Consider the following 15,886-nt stretch of genomic DNA (forward strand, 5'->3'; position numbering starts at 1 on the left):
GTGTAAAATTAAATAAAAAAAATACATAAATACAATGATAATATGTGCGCATATATATATGATAAGTTAAATAAATACTAAATTTGTTAACGAATGCATCATGGGTACCCGTTGGAAAAGCCCTTTTTCATATCATGTTTGCATAAGCAATCTGACCTTTCCAATTGTGAATAGTCCAATACGTTTCCAATCTACCATGATTATGCGCTTTAATGATAACGAAAGATTGCAAAAAATTCTTTCTGCCCCACGCCATATATGCCGTAATGGTTGGATGCTGTACATATATTCTCTCTTTTCCGATCAACATTCCGAACTTTTGAGATTCAGATGAGTCGTTAATCACGGTCAAGAGGTCAAAGTTGGACTGCCAAAAAGAGAAGAAGAAAGTTCATATTTCAAACAAGTTTCTAATATAGTCTCGTATAACACACGGAGAGGAAAGAGTCTCGTTCAGCTGCTAAGTTGAACGCAAATCAATGCGAGAAATGATCCTTCTTCTGTCATTGAACTCTACAATAGTTTGCCAATTTTTTGTTCATAAAAACACTATAGTTCATTATCACATTTAACATGATCATGGAATAGATTTGCAGAATTCACTCTGCCGAACCACTTAGAAAAGGCAACTATTAACAATTTAATCTTATGTATAGTTACTATATTGCTTAACTTGGCAGCGTAATAGGCTATGCATGTTTTCATCTACTAATATTTTTATAGGTACCAGTCATTTCTCAAAAGGAATACTTAAGGAGTAATTAATTGTTTATACATGGATAGTGTATACGCTAACGCTTTTTGATACATATCATATATATAAAATTTGGTGTTTAAATTCAGATTGAGATGATATAACATATATCTAGTCCCGTCAGTATGTACTAGGGCGGCAAACAAGCCAAACCGAGCTTTGCCCTAATCGAGCTGAATCTCGACATAATTTCATTGAACTCGAATTCGAGCTCGATCTCGACAAGCTGACAATTTCAAGCTCGAGCTCGAAAAAAAATAAAAATAATTTATTTTTATTTTTTAAAAAATAAATAAAATAATATTTTTTTCTTAATAAATAATAAAATATTAAGGATATATATGTAATTTTACTATTAAAATTAAAAAAATATAAAATATATATACTTAAAATAAAAAATAAATAAATAAATATATATATATATATATATACTCGAGCTCGTGAGTCGGCTCGCGATCTAACGAGTTTAATATTTTGAGTTCGAGTTCGAGTTTGATTTCGAATTGAGTCAACTGGAACTCGACTCGAGCGACTTGTGAGCGGTTCGATTCGTTTTGCAGCTCTAGCATGTACAAATGGCATTAAAAAGATTAACCTATACTTAAGATAAGAGTTGAAGAATTATTTTAAGTTCGAGCTCATCTACAAAAAGTGATTGAAAATCACTGACATATCTAAACAATCAAAACAAACTTGAGAATTCTTAAAATCAAGAAGGTAAATTATTTTTCAATTTGCTTCTATCATGTAGAGAGTGCGTCTTATAGAACAACATTTTCCTTCAAGTTGTAGCTACCAAAATCGGAAATTGGGCGTGCTTCCTCAAACAAAAAAAAAAAAAAAAAAAAATGGTGTACCAAATCGCAACTGGCTGGGCTAATGATTGCTAATGAGTGATGACAAGTTGCTTCAATCCAAATTGCCAAAATCATAGGAGGTAAGCCCAACCCATCATAGGAGGCTCAACTTGCAGGCATCATTCGACCAAAACAAAATTTGAGTTGGGCTTTTTTCGTTGGGTTTGGCAGCTTGAAGAAAACTTGCAAAAGTAAATTTTGTTTTCTATTTTTTTTTTGAAATTTTGCAAAAAAAAAAAAAAAAACTGTGAGTTAATTAATATCTTCCTTCGAGGTTTTACATTTGGATGATCGACTAGTCGAAATGATTTTGGCTAAGGAAGCTAACCATTCAGTCTTCTTCACTAATCTACCCTAAAGATTGTATTAAATTTGCTCAAATATGGTGAATACCAGACGGTGATTAACAGTCTAGTCCAATTCAGTAGCTCATGAAGGAAAGCAAAGAAATCCTATCATGTCTAAGTTGATACATATAAAACCAAAGTCTTTTTTTTTTCCCTTTTTTTTAAGGACTTTATATTTGTACTTGTTGTTTGTCTTTTAAATCTTATCTTAGTAGAATAAAACGCTAACTACAAATAAATCAGGACATACACAATTATATATAAAAGCGAAAATCTTTATTCAGACAATGCAAGATTTGAAGTGGAAGATACACCTGAGCTTGATTATGTAGTGCAAAATTTGGGAGGAAATTTGCTCAAGTACTTGAAAGTCGAAATACAGAGTAACGATTGAGGTTCAAATCATTCGAGTTGGTCCGGTGACTTTTATCTTTTTTTTTTTTTAGGTCCGAATTTAAAAGTTTTCGTAAAGTGAAAGTGTATATACTCAATTAATGAGAATAAGATTTGGTCCACATAATAGTTAAGGTCACCGTTTTCCGAGCTGGAGTGCCCAAACATTAAAATCAGATTCTTATCAGAAGCTATACACAATTTCTACAGTTAATTCTCAAGAATCCCACTTGACAAGAACAGAAATGATGGTGCAACAAGAAAGGTGTCTAGGACACATGGCTTTTGATTTTCCTGTCACATTATGGCTGTTATCTCAACAAGTTCACTTGCTGGGAGATACGCAATTGAGTGTCAGCCGCATAACAACACCAAACACAGTTATTCCCGTTCCTACTTTCACATCAATGGGTTTTTTTTTCGTATAATTTCTTTTGCCTTTTTGTGGGTTTTCTTGATCCTAATGTTGGCTAAATAGGAAGCTAAGCCTCTGCCAGTAGGCCACTAAATCCGATCCAGGGTTTCCTCTGCATGTAAAACCAATTATTGCAACCTTACTGTTTACGAATAAATTCCGTTTTCAAATGTAAAAGGAGCCAATTTGGTCAAGGCTAACAGATAAACATCAGCTTTTACATTTGAGTCAATCACGGCGACGAATTGTCTCTGTCTCTCCTCTTTTCCTGCAAATGATGAGCTTTACAGACATTCATGAGCCTTGAGTTGCGCTCGCGCCATGAATTACTGATCTTGTAGCCTTCAATTTTGTTTTGTAGAATGTACCGACATAGTTAAGCACTGTACATGGTTTGTAACAAATCTCGAGATTTATTAGCAATGTACATAAGTCAAAGTTTTTCACAAATTAAATTTCAAGTTCGTGGATAAACTCGCTCTAACTCGTCAGTTGAGATCCAAATATGATCCCGTTTAAATTGCCATTTTTTTGAAATTCTTGAAGAAAGATGTATCGTAATGATTCGATATATATGAAATGAAAAGATAATTGAAAAACGTGTTTACTGGAAATGTCAAAATTTTTCCTTTGCAATTCAGATAAATAGCTATATATATTTAATCTTCTCAGTATAAGTGTATAAAGGTTTCTTAGTTTAGGAAATCGACAACGATGAATGGGAAAAGCTTGCTTAAATAATTTCTAAATGTCCCATTACAATCCAAATAGGTCAGTGTTTGTAAACAATCTCTTATCATCCCAACAGAAAATAATTTAGGGTCTCACTCTCACATGTGGCAAGGTAGGGTATCCTTATATGTTTGTATTATTGATATGGTTCAGAATCCTCTCATGTTAAAAAATGTATTAAGAGATTGTCTTTACTTACACGACCCTTTTTTTTTTTTTTTTGAATAATGAAAATACTCACTCGTCCACGGCTTCTATACTTTTCACTCGTGCACGATTGAGCAAGCTCATGACAGAGATCAGCTTCCTTAGAATAGAATACCGAATCATCTTCACTTGAAATTCATTCACTATTTCTGTTCAAGCTTTTCCTGTTCTCTTCTTGCCATCTTAGATTCATTTGTTCTTCAAATATTTTGTTCATGAATGAATGCAAAGTCTTGGTTTTGTAGTTCAAGTTTTAGCATAAAGGGAACTAGCTCTATACGTCACGTCAGTAAACTAGTCCTAAAAGTCCCAGTCTAAGCCAATACCTGTTTGGACTTCATTATGATGATGATGCTCTATTTCCTCACCATAGATTTTGGTTTGTAAGTTGATCCAAAATGACAATGCCTGATGTCAATTCTTTCACGAGAATTAGCTTTTACGTTGGTCCATAGTGTTGCTAAGGCATTGCGGCTGTCTTGTACGTACCATATAGTAATTTGTTGCATGTGACTTTAGGTTTTGTTTGAAAGCTAATTTGATGGTCGCTTCTAGCTTCTTCCGGAAAATTTTAACTGCTACAAAGCTGCAAATGCCTCGACCACTAGGAATGTTCAATTGGGTTCACATGATCGAGTTATCCAGGTTGAATTATTTGACTGCAATGCATGTGACTTTCAAAATAACTTTTAACGTGAATATGATGAACTTAACTATTGGATTTTGATCCAATGTCAAGCAGAGCACCTTCAAACTTCTTCAAATCCCAGAAGTACAGTCCTTCTTTTCGTCAAAAAAATCCAGAGCGTGCAGTAGATTGTACATGTTAAACCTAAAAAGGAAGATGAGCAGATTTATAACAGAAGTTCTATGTGAATTTTTCCTTAGAATCTAGAACTGATTAAACTTTGAAACCTATTTCTTTTTAAAAATTTAAACAACTACAGTATTTATGGACGATTTACAATATATGGACCGCTTTTTTCTTTTTTTTTGGGGGTGGATGTATCTCCCCGCAGATCGGGTTACTCGAATCGAGTTGATTTTTCTTGTAGTATTACTTTCTGCCTCGAATCCACGCGGGAATGTGACCAGCAATCCCAGCACGAATTCGGGTCGGATAAATTTTAGGTTTTTTTTTCCCTATTTTTGCATAATTTATTAGGTTTTTGCTTGATTACTTAACTATTGATGATTAGGAATAAATGGAAAGTTAAATAAGCTATTTGTGCCATTAGATTAGTAGTTTTAAAAACATGGGATCATTACTTTTGAAGAGTAGTTACCAATGGCCATCATCCCATAACAAATACTGCATGATTTGCGGTGGCAGGGAGATGGAGATTTGCTTTTGCTCGTCATGTGTTAGTTAAGTAGTTATTGCTCTATGGTCCTAGTCTATAAAGAGTGTTCATATGTATAATTTGAAAAGGATGTCCCATGATCATTTGGACTTAAAGAGCAAAAGAGATGGTCAAAAAATCAAGTTTGATGTTCAAACGTACGCCTTGTTCTTGAATCTTTTATAAATAGTTTCTAGCACTTACTAGTTAATAAGGTTCTTGACACGAGAAATAAATCCACTGTCCTGCTAGGTCATGAGTTGGACAGCCGAGAAACTTATTGCCTTTGAGAGCAAACCCCCACCCCCCCCCCCCCCCCCCAAAGTAAAAAATTTCTGGGGACCCAGAGGAACGGAATTACACATACCAGAACCTATATGTCAAATATGAATGGGAAGGGGGGGGGGGGGGGGGGGGGGGGGGGGTTAAATCCAAAGATGTATTTGGCAGGTGAAATCTCCCTACTACTATTGTCAGGGTTTGTGATGTGCTTTAACGTCGTCATTATCAATTTTGGAAAGAAAAATCAGTATTTAACTATTTTCAAGAGACAAATTTAAGAAACTCAAAATTATATGACCCAAGAAATGAAAATCAGGCAAAAAGCATCCATTGATGCCCTTATAGCCGTTGCTGAAATTTTTAGAATTTTGAGAAACCATCTTTTGTCCAATAATTACTCAAGAACAATTCAAATAGAGAAACTTTTTGAACTTTGCGGTATTAATTTTTAGAAGTGCTAATTTGTTTCATGTAAACTATGAATATGAGTCCTCTTGGTTTGGTTAAAAAAAAAAAAAAAAAAAAAGACAAGAAGAAAGAAAATGTCGCTGAGGTCAAGTTTAGTTTGTAGGGACATTATTCAGGTAATTGTAAAACCCTATTCGACTTTCAAATCCTCCTTTTTTTCCATTTTCCTCTTATAACATTTGAAATCTTTCCTTAGACAAAAAAAACGTACTTCTTGAAAATTCAAGAGTTTTCCACTTGACACAACTGACATCTTCGTAGCAAAACTATTTGTCATAATAATAATAATTAGTACTTGATTTTCATACCCTTCTTTCTGATCAGTCTAGGAAGATAAACAGGAAGGTGGAATCGTCCACCCTGCGATCAATCAATTGGAATTTAGATGGACTAATCGAACCATTAGTTGAGGTTGAAAAAATCCCTTTTTTTTTTCTTCATCCCATCCAGAAGGAAAAGGGATAGAACATGCATGACTGATCCTACCATCAACGATACACGTACCACATTGGCAACTCGAACAAATTTATAATCTATATAACATTCAACTTGAACAACTACCTTGTTTAGTTTAAAGAGCATCGATGTCAAAAAGGGTAACGAAGCAGCAGAAAGGGATTGATTTACAAAAGAAAAGGTTGCTTCAAGAACAAAATGGTGGCTGAGTGGTTTGGTGGAGGGCCCTAAATCTGTTAAAGCAACACCACAAATTGCACGCATGAGAACTTCGAAGTGGCTCCATAGAAGGCAGGCTTATAGGTTCTCCCATCCCGCTATCAAAACTACCCCTTATTTTAAGTGGTCGGCTGGAAAAAATACTCTCCAGTCTCCACCACGCCACGGATTTTTATGTCGTCCACTCCATTGTGCTGGCTTGCCGGGTACTCTGTGCCCGCCCGATTCACCTCTGCTTTCTGTATTCATTCAATCAAACTATTAAGTAGTGTTCGTTTGTAGGAAAAAGCGTGGAAAATTAAAGAAAATTAATTTATTTTTTCTTTCATGTATATTTGATTGGCAGGAATGTTGAAAATTTTTCTTGCATTTTACGTCCTGCAAATTTTACAAGATTTTAAAGAAAAATAGTTGGGTACTCACAAAACTACTGTTCATTGTCATTCATAATTATCTTAGTAACCAACCGTGTATGAGAAATTCATTTTCGTTTTTCTTTACCTCACTTCTTTCACTTCACTTTCCCATATAACTTTACTTCTATTCAAACGAATTCTTAGTGTATAAATAATATGTTTTCAACAAAAATTATTTGACACTCTATAGAAGTTTATAAATTTGCTAGTTGGTTGTATTACTCACGCAGTGGTGGAGCCAAGTTATTTTTCCTGTGGAGATACAACATAAGATGAAAATATTTTAGTTCTATTGCTAGAATCAGACACTAAGGCTGCGTTTGATACAATTGAAATTTAAAAACTAAAATCTAAAATTTAAAATCTGAATCCATTGAGTTATTGAATTGTTAAATATTAAATCTAATACATTTGAGTACATACCACATTCAGTGATGAGTGAATAGCTTATCACTTAATTTTGAGAATAAATTTTGTTTAGAAAACCACTCAATTAATTTAGATGTTCAATTTTTTGTTATTAAACGGTCTGAATATGTTAAGATCCGAATCTATTAAATTTGAGCGTTGAATTGTATTATCAAATAGGGTCTAAAATCCACATGCTAAGTAATAGCAAGTATATCTATAGGTGTTAATTACTAAATTATACAAGATGATATAAGACTTTTATTGATATATTACAAGTCATGAAAGCACTAACTTATACGTTTCTTCTGCTTAAAAGAAATTTTTTGAAAAAGTCTACTGCTTAAAAGTATATATATTTTTTCCTTAGTGGGGGGCACATACACAAATTTTTAGTGTCAAAACAAAAATTTTTATGAAATTTCTATGCTTAGAATTAAAGCTTTTCTTTGCCCCTATAAAATCTACGTGCGCCCATTGGTTTACATGTAGGTCTGCCGCTAGACTGATGTGTTAACATAAATCATTAGATTTCTGATCATTTTGCGTTTTCATCTTTAACATGGAGAAAATGACAATATTATGTGCTTAAAGCACGCCACAATCTAATGTCCAACTGAAGCAAAACATGAACTGGCATTTGACTTATGCAGCTCTTGGATTATCAAGTTCGTCTTAATGAGCAAGAGCTAGAGTTTTGAGACCTCACGAACTCTATATGCTATTTCTTGGACTGATGCTATTTTCTTCCATTCTTTATATCGTTAGTCTTTCAGTAGAGGGTTCAATGTATACAAATGTACGTATTTCAACATATAGATTAGTATTTTTTTATACTGACAATATATATTTTAGCAAGTTTAAAAGTATGAATAATAATCTTAATTTGAATATAAAACTCAAATTTTGCAAAAAAATATATATATGCATTGTCAGTATAGAAAAAAAAAGTTAAACATTAACATATTGTAAGTTTTTTTTTTTTTTTTTTTTTTTTTTTTGTGAATGCCGGGGTTACTTTTGTCAAAAAACAAATGCGGGGGGTTACAAGATCAGCACTCCCGGGCACACACATAGTGCGTGAAGCCGCAGTCAAAAAAGCCATGACAGGCAGATAAAAGCACAACTGCCGGCCCAATATGCTATCCCCACTCCAACTGCGTCTCGATCTCGTATTGCAATTACTTTTGGTGCACGCGCACTTTCCGTTATCTTTTCCATTGTATAACTACCCATGGTCAAGAAGACATCAAATCTGATTGTAAGTTCCCAAACATGCCCTTGTTATCAAACAATGTTACAACAACATAAAATTTCGGTGGGGAACTGAAATTGAAGATATTCTACAATTGACTACACGATTATACGTTATTTATTTGATGCATAGACTTGGTTAATTTGAAATCTGAAAGATTAGGTGTTGAAAGTATTAAGTTGCTGAATTGATTAAATTATATCTGTTTGATAAGTAACTGAATTATAATGCTGAATTGAAATGTTACATAAATATTATGTTGTTATCTTTAAAAAATTACATCTATTTGTGTATTTAGAGAGAAAGAAAAGTGTGTATGTGTGTGAGAGAGAAATAAAAAATAATAAAGCAATTTGGAGGTGGTGTTTAAGCGTGCATATTTACGTGTGATAGTGTATATTTATATATGTATATATATGTGTGTGTGTGAATAAAAGAGAACAAATATGTATTTTTTGTGAGACAATGCATAAGAATGTATTATATGTATGATAGTTATGGTATGTATTGTCAATTCAGAAAATTTAGTAAAAATAATTCAAAAAGTTTTGAATGAATTAATTTTCTAACATTAAGTAAAGTTATCAAATAAGCCCACGTTAAAATTTCATTTTCCTACGGTCTCCTCTTCTTGCTTTCACGGTCAAGATTGCCAAAACATAATATTTGGTATACAAACTTGCTTAGAAATCAAATAAAATTGTAGGAACAAGGATGGTGTGATTAGAGTTTCTTTTATGTGTAAATTCTAGCTAGTCTATAAAAAGAAAGAAAACATCCTTACCTATAAATACAAATCAGAAAAACTATCACTACCAATAAAACCCTTCACAAATCTTTTTTTTTTTTTTTTGATATTGTCCTTCACAAAGAACTCATGTAGAATTAGCTTCAAATGAATTAAGCCATGGAATGGTTCTAATAAATCAAATCATCCCTGGACATGGGTCTCAGAGCAATTCCAATCGAATTTATGGTTTGGTTTTGTTATATCTCATCCCCTTCGAGGATCAGTCTAATCATAGATGAGGTTATTGATTAACTAATGTCCTTGGTGCAAGCAACAAAGTATTGATGTGAGGGATGGGATTTACAGCTTGCAAAGATGCTGCTAATGGAAAAGGAGTACTGCAAGCTAAAAGTTTCTTTTGACGAGGAAGAATTTAGTACGGCTGTTTTGTAAATTGAATACAACAAATAAGGTAAAATAGGACAAAAAGGTGATCAACTCGACAACAATTCTTCCTGCCGTGCTACAAATAAATAAGGTAAAATAAGACAAAAACGTGATCAACTCAACAAATAAGGTAAAATATGCAGGTGTTTTTATTTTTATCTTACTTGTAACTCTTCTTTATGTCACTAAAATGAAAATGCTAAAGCAATGCAATATTTCAGTACAAGAAACGAAAGAGGGTTTCTGTTTATGGATTGTATTACACTTATTCTCTTCTTCCATTGATATTGGCCTTTCCTAGTTATTTATGTGTATTGACATTGGATCTTAATACATAGGCCAAAAATCCCAGAAGTTCCAATATTAACTTTACTCCAATTTGAGTAACTACATAGCAAAAAAAAAAAAAAAAAAAAAAACTAAATATGTCCAAAATTTGATTTTCAAAATCAGAGAAAGTGCTATGTTTAGAGATCTTCAAGATAATACCTCACATAACAATTACATTTACATAGAGATCGATGATACGTGAACTAATCTAGTGTAAATGATACATGAAAAAATAGTTTTGACTAATAGCTGTCTTTGTTGCAGCTGTAAACTCAAGAAACATCAACAAATGTCATGTTCCACATTGAGTTCTACACTCAAGAGACATCTCTTGTGCTTAATTTTTCCAAAGGAAATCTTTGTAATCGGAAGTTTATAAAATGGGTCGGCCAAGAATTTTTCTTACTTTCACAAGCACTTTCTGTTCCTGTTGTCTCCAAAGTCCAATGTTGTGGCATGTCAACAATATTGTGTTCATGAGAAAATACAATTCCAAGAAAACACTACTGATACTTGGTGAAATTTTTTCTGTAAAAGAAAGATGCTTTTAAATTCCGGATGTCTATACCAAGAAAATTCCACCAGAATTACTATCAATTCAGCGTTACTCTTTTGCCTTGGACATTGTAACAAACATACAGAAATTGCCCATGAGAATGTGGTTAGTGAAGAAGCTGCCACAAAGATTCTTCTATTGTTTACTTATATCCAAGGGCTTACTTCCGAACCTCAGGCTCATTTGGATGTTTCCAAGATGAAGTAAAAACAACTGTAATAGGCCAAATTCTGTTATTATCTGCTATTTTTAATAAAAGAAACAAGAATTGCTGGCCATACCGATATTTCTAATGAAGCAGTGTATCCCAATTCTTTAGTACTTTTTAACTTTCTATATTAATTAGCTGCGGTTAATTAACCACTCATCAACACCGAAAGTGTCAGGTTCAAGCAATATTATTGATAGCCATCAATTAAGTACTGCAATTGGTACGTACGCCTCCGTAGCTACTGGGATTAGTTTAAACTTTGTGCACTCTAGTCATAGAAAATTGTATTGTGCTCCCCCGCCAACTTCAACCTCCCACTCCCCTCAAATGAAAACCAACAAGAAAGCTAATTTGATAAAGAAAAATATACAATATTGAACTCAAACGAATGCATTTAACTGCAGTTATTTTCGACGATTTCTTTTTTGTTTATCAAAGATAAATTGCGTCAAGATTTCACTTAAAATTACATTCACCTCATACTTTTTTGTATCATAGATAACCTCCTATATATTTTGCCTAGATTGATTCCAACGCTTATCATGTAGCTTTGCAAGAAAATTTTGAATCATGGATACATAACCCTTTATACGGAAGACCTATATATTGCTGAAGAGTTACTTTAAAATAAAGTATGATCACCGTTAATATCTAACATGTAATCACTACTTGTGTTGAGAAAATTCAAGATTTCAATGTCTTAAACGTGCTAAGAGTTGTTTACGAATTTACCAATCCATGATTAGAACAATTTGTTTTCGACAACAATCATCTGAATTTGACTCCCATGCATCAAGCAAGTCTCTTTGAGTCCCTCAATGGATGAATTGTTGTATGTATATAATAATGCACATTATAATGTCTAGCCACAGATAGACTAGCTTGCAGCAAATGTTCTGCCAAAAAGAAACTCATCATATGCATTTTGGATCATTAAGGTGCTGCCGATGATATCTTGGGTAGACAACAAAAATATTGAGAGAACTAAAAAGGATTCATTGAAGTAAATTGTGTGTGAATTGCATTCAAAACTAGAAAATATCGAAACTCAAAACCTTGACCTGCTTGAAGATCGCTTAAGCCATAAAATTAAAGCCTCTGCCAGCACCTTTATATTTGGCATTAACTGTCCCTAAAACCTCCAAATTAATTTATATTCATTGAAAAATATTGCAGAAATCTTTCAGCTTGAGATATTCTCCTATTTTTTTTTTTCTCCACTTGTAATTTTTAGCCCAACCAAATGGTACCATTAGTTGTACAAATTCACAATCATGAGTTAAGGCACATGCTGTCCTTACAAGGTCAAACTTGTTAACAAAACTGAGAGATTTGAATCTTTAACCCTTTAAAGGTCCACACCACAAACAGTAGCATAATCATACATACATGTGCAACAAGAAAACTTGAACTACTATAGCTTTTTTCCATTCTTCTTCTTTGTTAATCCGTTTTCTCTTTTCTCCTCTAATTAAGGACTCCGTCCTAACCCTTAAAATAATACACCCTTCACATCAAGAAATAAACTATGCATAAAAATCAAATTACATGCCAAACGAAAATGGAGGGCATTATAGTCATTTTGCGCTCAAACAGAGTTTATATAAACTCCTTACAACTCCTCAAGAAACTCACTCTCCAACATTTGCGGTTTGCCACCAATATTTCCTAACCTCATACTACTATATACCATAACAATTCAAGAAAACAAACAACGATGGATACTCATCAACGTCCTCTCTTCCTCATCACCACCTTCCTCCTCCTCCTCCTCCACCACCCCACCTCCACCCATTCCCTCATTGACCCCACCACCTACTCCACCCCGGCCGCCGCTCCCACCACCATCTCGGCTGCCACTCCGCCTGCCACCACCACCACCACTTACCCCACCAATAAAGACACCGAATTCATCCGTTCAAGCTGTGCATCCACCCGGTACCCCGACGAATGCTACAACTCCCTCTCGGGCTACGCCAGCGCCGTACAACAAAACCCTGCTCGGCTAGCGCGTGTAGCCATAGCCGTGAGCCTCTCCAGAGCCAGACTGGAAGCCACTTACTTCTCGAACATATCGAAAGAAGCAGACTACGGGGCCGACCATCGAGTCTCAGCCGCTATTCACGACTGCTTCTCCACCTTCGGCGACGCTGTGGACCAGCTTCGCGGCTCGCTCAACCAGATGCGCCACCTCGTCCCGGCTGGCTCCAGCGAGACGTTTAGGTTTCAGATGAGTAACGTTCAGACGTGGATGAGTGCTGCCTTGACGAATGAGGACACGTGTACGGATGGATTTGATGGGGTTTCTGATGGGCCCACGAAGAAGGACGTCTTTGATCGTGTTCATAGAGCTGAGGCTGTTACCAGCAACGCCTTGGCTTTGGTCAATAGTTATGCCAATACAGTTGCAGCAGATTCGAACTTCCCGTGAGAATTTACTCTAGCAGAGTAAGAAAAAAAAATTATGTGAAAGGACTGACTTTTTATTTATAGGTTTTTTATATGGAGAAAATTAGGGGTGAGTGAATTATTCTTGGTTTGTGAGCTGATTAAAAAGTGAGTTAGCTGTATATTATTTGCATGTAAGTGTAGTAATGCTATAGTATGAGTTTGTGGGATTTTGTTGTTATCTTATAAAGGTAATAAAAGTGTTGGTCATAGAAATTTGACTTGAGAAGACAAAAGAAATTAAAGGGGCAAAAGGGAAAGAATAATTTGGATTGTAGTTTTTTAACAAAAAATTTTATATTTTTTGTAAGCATATTTTTCAATCATTTTTTTTAATTCACATATATCAAATCTTTTTATTATATATTTTTTTTAATAAAAATTTCAAAAAGTAGAAACCAAAATGGGAAAATAGAAAGCATTTGACGAGCTAGAGTACATTTTTACTTGACGAGGTAGAGTCAAAAATTGTATCAATATTTTTTGTCTATGGCCAATGCTCTACTGCGTCTCTGTATTGCTCCACAAAACCCTGTAAAGGAAATATATAATCATTACAACTAACTTGATGGACTAACTACCAGTTTGAAATAGAGAGCATTTGTCCACCTGTGCGTTCATATTGTGTGGACGGCAAATAGTCGAAAGGGGGGGGACCCCCAGGCCTGTTAGTACTCGTAGTACCTTTTCAAGTTCAACCCTATGTTCTTCCATAACAAAAGTTTTCCTCTGTTTTACCCATTTCTTGAGGCTCAAACCAATCATGGCAGCAACAAAGCATTTTGTATTACCTATTTTGAGATTTAGTTAGTGTTTGCACGGCACAAGATTTATCCTATTGTGAGGTTAAAGATGGGCAAACAGTCGGCAATTGCTAATATGATATACTCCTTGATGTGAAAGTATTTTGTGATTGTAACGATTACAGGGAAAAAGCAGGCGGATTTAAATTCAAAACTTCTAATTTCTGAATTTAAATCTCTCCGTTCTCTTCTCGCTGCATTCATAGGTGTTTTGATTTATTGACAAACAATTAATGTTTGAGAGACATATGTATGTAGGTAAGACTGTGTCCTAGCAAATGAAAATATTTAGGGATTACTTTTTGCATAGTAGCCGAAGAACATAACCCCAAGCTCTATTTGGATCTTATTCTAATCACAAAAATGCGACTAACATTTAGTGAAATTATAACTAGAGAACTAACAAATCCCTTATTCGGAAGGCTAAAATTCTTTCCTTTTTTCATGTATTTATACTTGTTAGACACGTACTTCCACGACAATAGTAACAACTCTGTGAATTTATGCTCCACTCTTTTTGCAGTGGAATAATTGCACCATAGATCAATGATTTGCCATGATTCGGCCATTTTCTACCTAGTTGGTGGCTTTAAGTTAATGAATATTTGAGGATCTTCTCCAACTAAGTAGGAAGATTTTGCATTCGATCATAAAAAGGAAGAAAGAAGGGAAAGATAATATTGTGTGAGAAACATAGTTCACATAAAGGTGAAAGTGTATGATTCACTGTCGGGGTAGTTTGGAAATCCTGTCTAAAGTAATCATGACTTTATTTTGATTAATCCAGAAACGAAATAGAGGTATTTTTTTTTTCAACACAGGAATATTCGAATCAATCGTTACGGTCCGACGAGAGGTATTCAATTGCTGTGCCAAAATGAGTATCGACTTTTAACTTGTGAAGCTACAGTTTTGTTAACCAACTTTTGACCCAAAGAAGCAGCAGCCACCACAATCCCAAGCGGGACCTAAGTCACTGACCACAAGTTTTTGTTGATTTCGCACTGGTAAATTGTTAATAGAGGTGCAATTTGCTGTTATTTAAGAAGTAATTTTGAATTTCTTCCAAATTATTTCTTGAATAATATTTGCTTTATCATTTGAGTCATAATCACAGAATCAATATAATCGGGTCTAACCAAGAAGAGATGCATACTGGGTTGATCCATATAATCTTGAATGTCAACAGGATCACGAATTTCCTTTCTCTTTTTTTTTTTCCAATTTGACTATTACTGATTTAAGAAAAATGGATCATCAAACTGCTTAAAGTCTCCAGATGCGAGTTAACAATATGAAGTACAGCAGCTCCATTGTTGTTTGCATCCTAAACTAATCAAATTTGCTAGTAGTTGACATGGCTGTCTTGCACATTTCCAACAACAGAAACAAGAATTTAATCAGTTTCGCTATTTTCTATCGGAAAATTACGTTGTTTGTTTGGATTGTAATTTTCTGTCGGAAAATTACGTTGTTTTCCGTAATCTCATTTCCCTATTTTTTTCCCTCACATACATCAAATCGCTACAATAATTTTTCCATGAAAAATCATAAAAAATTCAATCCAAACACAAATAAATCTTTATCCAAAAAAATTTCACCTTTTCTGAAAATAAAAGTTACCTCGCACTTTACATACCCCCGTTAACTTACTCCTGCAACTGCTTAATCTCTGCTATGAAATTAATAATTACACTATTAGTTCCATCATATCGCATAATAGAAATGGCTCTTCAGAATAGTCAGTATCTAAGAAGCAAATGAATAATGTTTGCTATACAAAATGATTGTCTAATCCACCTATTAGCA

At 34.2% G+C, this 15,886-nt stretch overlaps 1 protein-coding gene across 1 annotated transcript; it reads left to right on the forward strand.

Moving 5' to 3' along the window:
* Positions 1-12,450: 12,450 nt before the first annotated feature.
* Positions 12,451-13,490, forward strand: LOC113715641 (pectinesterase inhibitor 7-like). The gene has a single exon (XM_027239909.2). It carries the CDS (start codon positions 12,544-12,546, stop codon positions 13,255-13,257), a length of 714 nt encoding a protein of 237 aa, XP_027095710.1. The 5' UTR covers positions 12,451-12,543; the 3' UTR covers positions 13,258-13,490.
* Positions 13,491-15,886: the final 2,396 nt, after the last annotated feature.

The sequence above is a fragment of the Coffea arabica genome, chromosome 11c (assembly GCF_036785885.1).
Source record: "Coffea arabica cultivar ET-39 chromosome 11c, Coffea Arabica ET-39 HiFi, whole genome shotgun sequence".
Lineage (NCBI taxonomy): Eukaryota > Viridiplantae > Streptophyta > Magnoliopsida > Gentianales > Rubiaceae > Coffea > Coffea arabica.